The 12,664-nt window shown below is 38.7% G+C and overlaps 1 protein-coding gene across 6 annotated transcripts in view; it reads right to left on the bottom strand.

Moving 5' to 3' along the window:
- Positions 1-892: 892 nt before the first annotated feature.
- Positions 893-12,664, bottom strand: part of Ccm3 (programmed cell death protein 10 Ccm3) — an 18,632-nt gene continuing 6,860 nt past the window's right edge. For 2 of the 6 annotated variants that reach the window (XM_086974803.1, XM_022815482.2), the window contains one exon: positions 10,779-12,652. In XM_086974803.1, the coding sequence (XP_086830929.1) occupies positions 12,578-12,652 (75 nt within the window). In that variant the 3' untranslated portion in view covers positions 10,779-12,577. Of the gene's footprint in view, positions 1,071-5,229; positions 5,378-6,133; positions 10,361-10,778; positions 12,653-12,664 lie in introns of those variants that run through there. The other 4 variants (XR_015317055.1, XR_015317054.1, XR_015317056.1 and 1 more) reach the window with 4 other exon arrangements.

Here is a 12,664-nt window from a genome sequence, read left to right as displayed (position 1 = left end):
GAAGTTGGTTGTCTCGTAACTTTTGAATAGTCTTTGGCGCGATCATAACACTCAGCCTTGGCGACCCACAATCGTCAATATCTACATAGCACAGAAATATATTGACTCATAGGCAGAACAATCGTTTACCTGATGTCGAAGCAGATTTCTATTTTCTATACTAAATCATACAGGAAGACGAGGGCTAGATAAGTGAAGTGTGGATAAATTTCCAGTGCTCTCGTGGCCCAAATTAGAACTCATACAGGGTGAAGAAGAGGTATAAAAAAATGCTAAGGATAAAAGCCTATTGCGTAAGTTATAAGTAGGCCTTGAAATAAGAAATGGACAGTGATGTCCGTAGAGGCGTGCACTGCAGCGCATTTTAGTGTTTGTACGAAGGACGAATAAAGAACTATTTGAGATTATGTGAACGAAAAATCCCATCTCCAACGCCTTACTCAGTTTAGGGTGTCTTGTTTTTGTCGTTTCCTTCATCCTATGCTATGCAAATTGGGGTCTGAGAACATTTCGGCAATTTTAAATAATCCACTTGAGCGAGAGAAATAATCCACTTTTAAATAATCCATTTAATCTAGCGTTAGACTTTTAATCGACGTAACACTTCTAAATTCTTAATAATGTCAGGGAGGACCCCCTTCTAATTCAAACGTATATAATGGACATTTACTCTAATAGAAAATTTCTACATTGGCTAATTTATGGAGTTTTTCTATTGTATGCCTATAAGTTTATATAAGATTTAGATGAAATAAGCATAGTATACTGTCGTAGGATAATAGCGTTATTATAACGACCAGTTTCATATATTTTTCTTAATTTAAATAAGTAGAGTAGTTCTGACTATCCGAAACCTTGTTACTGCAAACGGTCTCTCTAAATGGTCCAAATATGTCATAATAAAAACACTTTATTACTTAATAATCACAACACTGAAATCATGCAAATACATAGGTCAAAGTAAATAATAACATATAAGGTACTATAGATACGGCCGCATTAGGAAACCGAGTATGGGCAGAATGCAAACTCCAGATCGTATGTTCTGGGAAGCGTATTTCCGTATAACACTGCAACAACAAAAGTAAACAATAGAAAATTGATTAAAAAATAGGAAGGTTATTTATTAAGGTTAAAATACAAAAACTAAGTTCCCAATAATACGCAGCATACGAAATTGCATGAGTTACTTCACATGGGATGATATAAAAATGGAGAAAATAATATTTGTACTAAAAATACGAACACAGATTCGTGATTGATGATATATTACATGATTGGCTCATATATAAATACTAGCTTAACTGACGTTGTTCGATATTATTGTGTTAAGAAAAGGTCGTTTTGAATTTTTCAAAGGTAAATCAAAGACAATTCCCTAATGACGTTGCAAGTAACTGGAGACTAGATCTTATGCAAGAGGACCATTTATACCATTAGAGTAAACACTCAAAAGACTCAATTTTTTAGAATTCTTCATATAGTCATAATAGTTCTTCTTGTCTTGATTATTCGGTCTATTTAATAAGATTCGTTCTTGACTTTTATCTATTAAAACGCAACACATCCTATCCACGTAGTAAAAACTAGCAATATCTTAAAATGGATACTTAATGATTTGTTTCATATATGATAATGTTTGTACGTCTGTCGAAAACAGAAAGCCACCAATTAACTAAAAGATGATTTTTTGTAAATGACTCGGAATTCCGAAAACAGAGGATGCAAAAATGATTTTAACTATGTACGTAAGATCTGAACGGATAATGCGTATCCTTGAAGGTTAGATTACGCTCTGTATGGGTGAGAACAGATGACGACGTAGTAATTGGTTCAAATAAGGGCAGTTCATTTTTAATTGTGGGCAACCGATTCTTAACCCAGAAATTACATTTGTACATTGTCAATTTTTTCAGCTGAGCTTTCTCCTGCAATGATTACACTGGTTAGGAGTCGAAATTAATAATGAAAAATTTAGTTCATAAAGTATTTGAGGAAATTTGGCGCGCAGAATATATAATGTATGATATAATTAGAACAAAAGCTACTACGAAGTATTAAGTTTGCAAATAGAACCTGGCCATAGCGGTTTACAGCTTAAATACTTTTTATTAAAATATTATAACTTACTAATATTTTACAGCCTGTAGCATATGTTACGGCAATTTTTCAATTAGAGAATATGTCGTATTTTTTCAGAATAACGTTAACTACAGAAAATATTTCATGGATGTCGAAGAGGCCGTGCGTGTAGAACCACAAGTTTAAGGTAGCATGATGAGCTTCGTCTCCAACTTTGGCTTTTGCATAAAACTAAGCTTACGACTGGCTTGCCGAAGTAGACGCAACGAGTGGTATATACTCTTGTTGGGGATAATAAAGATCATACTTTTTCAAACAGCCATAAGCATATATGGTGTAGTGCAAAAATAATATACCCTCTCTGGCGTAAATGGAAATACGACACGTTATGTCGAAGGCAACTACTTTGTGACATCTGTCGGAAGAGAGATGTCACAAAGTAGTTGCCTTCGTTGGCGTTAAACATAGATTATCTCAGATCATTTCCTAAAGATGACAAGACCAGCATATAAGAGTACCGAAGTCATTTGTTGCTATCAACGGGGCCTGACCGCCCTTGAGATTGTAAGACGACCTGACATGCATCAAAGAACTGTAAACCGGATTATTACTCGCTTCAAAAAACGGGAGAGACCCAGCATTGTAAAAGTTCGGGTCGGCCTGTGCGGTTTACCACAGGACAGTTTGTACAACTTGTTGAGAAACGTATTTGTTCAAATCTGGGGAAATCAGCGAGGGCTTTAGTAAGGGAACTTGGCGCTAGTCGCACCACTATTTCGAGAGTTATCAAGGATAAACTGGTACGTTGCCGCCATGATTTCATAAGTTCTGTTTTCATAACGCACGCCCATTAAATTAATCTGGTGAGTTAATTGTTTGACAAAAACGCGTGTCACTAAATTCAGTTCTTTGACTTCTAGCAATAAAACGTTGAAAACACGAGAAAAAACCCAAACGACACATTTTCGAATAGTTATAAAATTTTGGTCCAGCAATATATTCTCTTATTTTTTTAGGTTGCTTAATTGTTGGTGGCCAATTTACCAAAATACAAGCGATAATTGACAACTTGGATACCCTATGATTATGAAACCTAAATCTTTTGTATTATCTCGAACGCCGTCGGGCTGCACTACATCCTGTTTAACATGATGATCGCACTCGAATTCGTGCTTCGATCTTTGTCCACCAGGGTTAAACTTTAATTTCGAATACTTCTCTTAACCTAGAAGTCTGCATACCATTTCGTAATTTTTGAACTCAAGGCCCAGGCTCATAGTCGTCACCCGAAGCTTTTTTGCGCCCATGAAATTGTTATACGACATGTTTGAAGATGAAATACAGCCAATGAATAATATTGATTTCTCCCAAGATTGTTACTATCCTGAATGGATATTTCAGTACAGCATTTTTCTTGCGTAAAACCAACGCAAAAACCTTCGTGATATTTCTTTCGGTCCATGCGGTTGAAGTTTATGAAAAGTCTGAAATAAAGGATATCACTTCTCAGAATAATGATCGGATGCAAAAAAGTTATTCAATTATGTCAATGGAATGGTACGTTATAACTCTACACAGTTGTTCGGCCAGTTATGTGTTTCTCTTTTTTTGTAGTTTCTAGCGGTAAAGTGTATATGAGCGACCCGTGGTTCTATTGAGAAATATATAAATGTTCTGTTTAACGAGCTCTATTACCCCTTCTAGAATTGGCATTAAGTTCGAAGACTGCTTATTGGGGCAGTTACTCTTGTGGAACGTACAACCTTGCCACAAACCGTTTCGAGGATCGCAAACGTAATTTCGTAACAATGTCTGAACATTATATCGATAATAACGGTACTGCTCCTCACATATTATTTCAATTGTCATTTTCGTACGTTTTTGTCCACAGGGGCTGTTCTATATATGTGACGTCATAATCATTCCTGACGACATAGCTAACTCTGAGAACTCCATGAAATATGGTGAGCCATGCATGATGATTGCGCTCAAGAAAGAGTACGAAGATCCCAGCTGCCTCAATATAGTTCTAGATGAAGTGCCGTTCCCCGAGGCAGTTAGGTCTAAGCAAGGGGCCCATTCATTGAAGATGGTACAAAGGCAGCTTGCATTGAACCGCTTTACCAAGGCACAGTTGTTGCAATCAAAATCGGTTCGAAGCTTGACGTTAACTAGTTTAGCATGAATAGATGCAGTTATTACATTTGGCTAACTAAGGCTTCATTAGTTAGACTCGTATCATTTGCTGTCTCAGACGTAGCCTATGTAATACAACTGAAAGAGCAAGCCACCGGATAAAACAGGTTAAGACAACGTATTCATAAAATTTTCTTGTGATATATTTAACGTGTATATGATGACTACAGCTATTCTCATATTCAGAATAGAAAGTTGCCTCGGTAGGAAGCATGGGGATTCTAGGGAGAGACTTTGTTCGATCGTTAAGGGCAAGACAATATAATTGCGAAGTTGGCATATATTGGCTTACCCTGAAATGTTGCCTGACGTTCCTATAGGCTGTTACCTATTATTATTATTATGTGAAGACGCACGGACAGCTATCTGTAACATTACATGCCACTTGCTAGGTCGATCAGCTTCGAGAAATTTTGCGGCCTTATGTCCATTAACGCCAAACCCGATGATCCTCAAGGAGGGACATGCTGTGGGAGCGAAATTTTAATGGAATTTGCCGAGCAAGTTAAGAAATATAGTTCCTCCTGACAAAACTGAACGGGAAGAGGTCTAACGTTTACCGCTCGCGGAGATTGGCGCTTTCAGTGCCAATAAATGAAACAAGACATCTCCCAGACTTAATAGTAGATGATTGGCCAATTGCCACTCGAACTGACCCAGAAAAAAATCAAACATTTCGAATGTCAGATGAGTCTGTCGCGTGTATTAGTGAAAGCTAACGATCAAACATTTGCGCCCACCAACAGGTTGGAGACAACGATAATTGCGACGAGCTGCCCAGCATTATTGGCCTTCTACGAGTGACAAATGCACGTTCGTCACTAGCAATGGCCAGAACGAGCTTGAGAAGCACTATTTAGATAAGCATTGCATCTACGAATGTGCTATCTGGAAGCTGCGTGTGATTGGCAGGCAAGCCTTGATGTCTCACAGAATGGGACATCGGCTTACCTCATGCTCGTTGGAAAACGTTCCTGAGTCAGCGTCGGTAAAGAAAACCAAATCGAGTCTAAGGTCAGAAGGTCCAAGCAGCAGAGCCGAGATACGTTTGCACAATATTCTCAATGACAACAATACAACACAATGTTCTTGAGGTACACTGTAAATCGGAGCACACCAGACAACAGACAACACACACACAGAAAAGTAAGTAAACCACACACAGCCCTCAGACATCTAATTAATAAAGACGATTTCATTCGTGACGTACCTAGACCATACCATAGGCTAGGACAACACTAACAGGTCCAGTGTACCGATATCAATTAGATGTCAGGATGCTTTCATCACGTAGAAAGTTATGTTGTAAAATTTTTAATCCAATTGTCAACTGTACTGTTGTATCACAAGTGAATTATCTTAGAATTATAGTGGTGTCTATGCCGCTGCATCATATCAGAAAACATCGCCGAATTTGGTGAGAGTGCACCCTTTGCCACATGAGCATAAGCCACGAGACCTGTAAATCTATTGGCATGTTCTTAGTTTTTAAGGCCTCATAAGGTCCGAACACTGTCTTCATTGTAGGAATATTTATGTAAAAAATGTTTATTTGCTATAAAACAGTAGAAATGCACGTTGTGTTTCAACCAAGTGAACTAACAACGCAAATACTAAGCGAACTAACCAGGAGTAACCAAAGGCATGCCAAAAAGCTTTTCAATGTTGCAGGAGTCTACATACAGGTAAGAAAACTCTTGGTTGCCTGAACTGGTAGAACTAACTTTATTAACTTAAGGACGTTGTTTTCCTGTTCTGGGGTGGCAAAAGGCGACGTTAATATTTTTTGCTTTCTGAGTTCGAAGACTGATTTGAGTTGATTGGAAGAACAAATCGAAACGTGCTGAATTATTACCTTTGCTGCTGACAGATTTCAGAACTGGACCATGCCCGTTTTCTAATTGTGACCTGTTTTTCCCGTTCTGTTTTGTTGAACTAACTAGAATGAATAGCGTGTTGCTCTTCTACTTAGCCGCAGCTTTTGCTTGCCGTTTAAACAATAGCTCAAAAACCAGCTTGTCCGATGGCCGTTTTAATCTGGTAATTACAGCGGCGAAAGTTTCGGACTAGAAAGAAGCATTCGTTCGCTCTCCTGAGACGAGTGCCATTTGAGAACGGTGTCGTTTATTCTGTGAAGGCGTAACTGGCAGCGAACCGGGCATAGTTTCGTGAATTCAGTCATATCTACCTGATGTGATGTGGCGCACATTGGCGTTGGGAGTTAGTGATCATCACGTGACCCTGTCACTCGGCCCGGCAAGTTCTCTCGGCGGCACTTTTTGAACACTTTCTTCAATAATCAAACGTGATTCATATCTTACCCTGTTAAAGTTTCCTTGGAACAGTTTTTTTTTTTATAGTCAGTTCTTTTTTTAAGAATTTACTGTCTTTTTTTAGATGAGCCTTTCGGACGAATTTAATTGTTTTCACCATTCTATTTTACTGCGAAATTCCTCGTAGAATTTTTTTCTCGCTGTTGTATTCGATGACTAAAATACCGGGTCGTTCCCCAGTTTCCGTGCTTGTTACTTTTTCAACCGCCGACCTGCTCAATCCTGCTTTTCCCAAAATGGGGTTTCACCAGTATCTTAATGCGAGTTCCTAAAGAGAATGAGATGGATGACTGTATCAGGTTCTGATACAGTCCTAATATGATAGGACCTGCAAGAAGTAGATTGTCATCTGGTACTATTCAACACATTTGTATCTGAATACATATCATATAATCTATGAACATGGTTACCGAAAACTACGTTCTTCATTAAAGTTCGTTGCATATTAAGTTAGCCAGAAATACTTTTTACGCTTTAAAGATAAATATATTATATTTAATGCGTAAAGACGAATTGTCAAGCCTATGGCTTATCGAAACGCGTTACTGTTTATCTTAAGCACGGAGACATTGACTTGTGTTGGAAGTCTACTCAGCTGAATTTGTCGTAAGCAACCAGTGCTGCAAAAGTTCGAATTACCGTAACGCCAACAATAAAATTCAGAGTATGCTACTGAAGTAACGAAGCTTGAAAGCCAAGAAACTAGATGAACCCTAAGAAGTATTTAGGTCAAAAAGTGGAACCTTTGTTAAAATATTTTTCATAAATGCGAATTGCCTATCATTTATAAAAACTGTCCCGTTTGAAAAACCCGGCGGAAACTGATCGGAAAATGGCAAAATAAATACGCGTACTGCGCAGAGCATTAAGGCGAGGTGCTATAGGTCGTCTTTATTCTATTGCATTTATAGGCGTTGATACTGTATGACAATAGCGACCCTTAGAATTCTTAACTCGATTAGCGGTACAAATATCTTATTAGCTTGATAAACGTTTTTCGTCGGGAGAGACTTCCCAGACAGATGGTTACTCTTTTCTACGAATTTAGTGGAGCTCTCCTCACGAACATACTCGTGACTGTTGTAACAGTCCTGCAGTTCTTTACCAGGCATTAAATAAATGAGTATTCAAACTGTAAAAACAGTGTGTTTGTTGGTACTGTAGTAGAAATCGAAAATTTTAACTTTCATTGTAGTTCATCTGACTCATGTAACTTTAGACACCGAAAATAGTTAATCCCGTTAGCTGGACTGCGCACACGGCTTTGTCAATTTTTGCGTACGATTTGTTGAAAAGACGGCGCCATTGTAAATAGCAAAGATGTATAGACGGTTGCGCAGTAGGCTGCAAAGTCTGCGATGATAACTTCACCAATTTTTCGACGTAAGTAGACCTTCAGTTATTATTCATATGTACTTACGAAACGATATTTAAGGTGCTTGCTCTTGGTTTAGGTCACAGAGATGAATCAAATAAAAATTGTTAAGAGACTTTGTTTAGATTAAGCTAAGTTGACGCCGCTGATCGCCTCATGGGATTTTCGAGTTCTCAAAAGGTGGTTTCACAATTGTGTAGATATAACTAGGTAATTATTTTAAAATTCTCAAAAGACTATTACAGCCACTATTCGGCACGTCAACTGAGACGATGGAGAATACTTCCAAAGAAAACCAAAAAAAAGCAAATGCGCTTGCAAATGTGTCTATGTGTGCAGTCATACGACCAATTGCTGAAACCTAACCAAGGCTGCAGGGTCAGGTGATGAGACGAACCACAATGCCTTTCGATGTTAGCCCAACTATATCTGTTGTGAACGGAAAAACTTCTGCCCGCAATCGATCGAGGAAAACATCGATAATACTCACCGTTCATGTAAATGTATCTGCATTTGCGTAGACTGTTGCCAAAAAAACGAAGCCTACTGCTACTGTTGCGCGGACACTGATAATGAAGAGCAAAGGGAAATGGAGGGCTGCGAATAAACTTCGAGGCGCATTGTTCGCATTTGTCTGACCTCTTACAAGAAAGGGTACTTCAAACCGAGAAACAGCGGTGTAATTTCTAAAGGAAATGAGTCAACGTCTGGACAAATGGATCGGCGTGTGCACCTACAGGAAAAAATGCTGACACATCTGATATTGGAAAAGACCATGAGGCAACAGAGATCTCTGAGTGCTCATCTAAGAGCATTTTGATCTGTTTAAGCGGCTGCGAGAAGGACTGCTGCGACGCAAAGTAGGGCTCTGACGAAGAGAAGAAGAACAGCAAGAGTTCTCGCAGATGTATCTGTATTTATGTATGTTGTTGCAAGATAATTTATGAAAACTATCTGCTGCTTAGCCGAGAGTTCTGATAAGGAAGAAAAGTCTTGCAAGGGCTCGTGTTTGCGTTTGGCTATGTGACCACAATTGCTGCAAGGCAAATGGTACCAAGGTGAATTCCGGCGAAGAGGCAAAGGCCGTTGGCTGTTACCGGTTCAAGTGCCGTATATGCCTGTGCTTTTACCAAACAGGAGTATTGCTACGTGCATGATACTTCCAATAATTCCAATGTAAAAGAAAAGAGCTGCAAATGGTCGTACGAAGGCAAAAGACGTCTTCGCGGAAAAAGAAAAGTTCTGTAAATGCCCGCCCCAATGCATCTGCGTTGCTGTTTGTGCTGTTACAAGAACGGTTATTGTTGGTCTTGCTTTAGCGTTCTCAGCGATAAAGAAAAATATATAAAAATTGCAAGTATCAATCAAAATGCATTTGTTTCTGCATTCATTATTGCAGATAGAGTGCCATATTCGGTAACAGGTCCAGGACTATATTCTACAGTTATACCACAAGTATAAAGGCCAACAGTTCTGTTGATGTCCTACACAAACCATATGCGAATAATAAATTATCATGTCTATTGGTAAGGAAAAAAACAGACCTGGCTGTATATTTCTTGTACTAAGATTTCATCCGACCGTATCTGCAATTTTGTGTTATTTCATTGGTACATCACAAATTCTACCGACCTCTTATACTATACGATATACATGAAGCATGCTTATCTGCAGAGGAATGTCAACTTGCAAATCTTTCCTTCAAATTAAGGCCTAGCTTCTTCCCTTTTCGCAGTGATCTTGGCCGCTGTATTTATCGAGTCAAGAACCGTACCTCAGCTAACCAAAACCTAAGACAGCCTTTTCTGTCGTAATGTGTGCGTCCTATAAACAATCGATTTGTATAGAAGAACAAAAAGTCGTAGGTATAGGGTAGGCCAATTATACGCACACAATTACAAAAATTGAAATTTCCGCTTTTAAATGTGGCACCACCACCCAGACCAGTGTTTTAGAATGTTCTGAAATTTATAAACAATTTAGCTACAGACCAGAAAGTTCCCTGGTGGAACTATAACCCAAAGTCAACTATTCTTTAAAATACCTCTGAAGCAAGAAATCTGCACTAGGAATTAGCTCGCAGTCATTCAAGAATCAATTTCTGACAATTCTGGAGTCTTAATTGAGATATTCATACCTATTTTCAAAAAGAGCGAATGCACAATCAGTATATTCTGTGTGTCTAGGTATTTACAGCAGTCGTCATTACTGAGACTTTTCGGGCCACCGAATGTATTTCAATAAGAATAATTTGCTTTAATCAGAAATAGACATACTTTGGTTTGAAAGGTAAATGAAACAGTTCACATAAAATTATAATACAGATGATGTACAAATAATGGTATAAATTGATCCCGGTCGCATGTATAGAAACCTAGAAGCAAAAGAACGCATTAATAACATAACCAGTCAACGACAGTCCACCTAAAACTTAAATTACTAAAAGGATTATGAGCGATTTAGATCGACGACGATATCAGCCCTCCAATGTACATTCAATGAGGATGAATGATTAATTAACTATGATATAAATCAATAATTAGTCGCTTTTCATTCGTAGAACTACTCGAATTTATATGTTACACATCAGCCACAGCTTGGTCATGGCGGTCTACTCTATATATGCTCCCCTTCCACATCATACCACATAACGTTTCTATCCGCTTTCGAAAAGAATTCGATCCATCTATTTACAACTAACTTGAATATAGTCAGTTTTTCCTTTTTAAAGCACAAATTATGATATATTGTAAGCCGGCATTTGAAATGTACGCAGTCATGCACAAATCCGATCAGAGTTTTACTTGACTACTCATTTATTTCCGATTATTGTTGACAGTTGCAGTTAGATGCCATTTACCATAATAATACTAATAAAAATAGCGTAATAATATTTATCATCTATTAGCCTCTGTTATTTTCTCTTAATAAGTATTATGCACCCCTGTCAATTCATGCAACGCTTATTTCGAACATCGTCAAATGCGCTCCTACAAGTACTGCTGCACTGACATAGCCAAGCGCTACATTTTGTCCAAATCGGCTAAGTAGCACTTGAACGGAACGAGTGGTGAAATTTGTTCTATCCAATTAACTCTACTGGCGTTATAACGCAGCACGACATTTATTCAGTACTATCTGTGACGTAGTTAACAACGTTTTCCTACACGGGCCTAGCGTGATGTTGTTTGTATAAGCAAGCCTTGCCTTATCCTGCGCTATGAGAGTTAGTCGTCCGTGTCGTCTGCTATATATTTACAGTCTGTCCCCAGCCCAAACGCAGTACAGTGAGCTAACTGTCGATGGCATCGCATCAAAGCGACACAACACAGTCTCCGAAATTAGATGAATGTTTTGTCCACATTGAGCGCTTACTATTTATTTGGTAAAGATAGCAGCCTTACTATTGTCGTTTCATATGCTTGTCGAAAATGAATATAGTATCCTTTCTATTAAGCAGAGCAGTCTCCCATCTCGCTGAACACAGCATACTACTCATGTGGGTACCATAGCTGTAGCTCAATTAAATGCGGTTGATTTTATTAGCTTTAAATAGTGCACCATCACTTGTGTAGGATGATAATCTGTTTTGGAATAATGCTACCAATGGATTAGTAATGAGTTCCTTCTATTACGTTTGAGACTAGAGTGATGATCGAAAACAAATCTCAGTTATATTTTGTTCTTGTCGCAAATGTGAATTTCTTCAGAGGTTTACGTAGCACTTGGCGACCGAGCGTGTCCCCCTGATAGCTTTGCGAATAACGTATTTGCCGACTAACTTCGGGAACACGTTGTGATCTAGGTTTGAATAGATATACTTTGTCGTTTCATGATGGCTACGAGCCAGCAATCTGACGGAATGTTTAACGACCATACCAAATGTAAACTCAAAACAAAAAGAGACGCAGAGAAACGTGTAGGGGCAAACGGCGCATAGAACTTGCCCATGATATATATGTGAAGTAAGCTTATCAATCACTTTCTTTTCCGTCATTGCTGGCATTACGGTTCGCGACTACGCAGTTATATATTGACTATATATACCATATATACATATGCCACATATTGAGAGGCTACTGTCCTGTTGGAATTTGACCAGTTAGAACGTCTGATTAAACAGGTGGCCGAAGCCCACTATTTCGGTGACCCTGCTGTTGTTATTATCATTATTCTAGTTGCTGTAGGGCAGCAGTTAGCTTTAGTACGATAATAAATACCTACATGTACAAATGTCTAAATTCGTGGTTGCTGCTTCCGCTGGCAAGCGACCGTCTATATCTAACGCGACAAAGATTGGGATGCACAGTTGTCCACGTTTACCTGCTCAGCAGCACCGAGGTCGTTTGAAGTTGCCCTATGTTCGCCGCTAATCTGTCCTCGCTATTGCACTATATAATGGCTTCTCGATAATGGCTCATAATTACATTTTCCTTCAGATGCAACAACACTTTTGCGCCCACGCATTTGTCACTCGTTCCAAAGAGAGTTTCTTTGTACGCTAGCTGATCATTGTCAAAAACTGGATCTTATAGGTTATTTCGTTTCATTTGGTTCAAGCTTCGATTTTAGTAACCACACCACTCGTAATTCATACACGAAGCGACGGTCCTCCACCATTTGAAACATTAGTTCTTTCGAAGTCTCGTTTTGTGGTCATCACGATCTGAAACGATTT

Source organism: Varroa destructor, unplaced genomic scaffold (assembly GCF_002443255.2).
Source record: "Varroa destructor unplaced genomic scaffold, Vdes_3.0 BEIS01000007.1, whole genome shotgun sequence".
NCBI classification, from domain to species: Eukaryota; Metazoa; Arthropoda; class Arachnida; order Mesostigmata; family Varroidae; genus Varroa; species Varroa destructor.
This window is presented reverse-complemented; position numbering and strand designations above follow the sequence as displayed.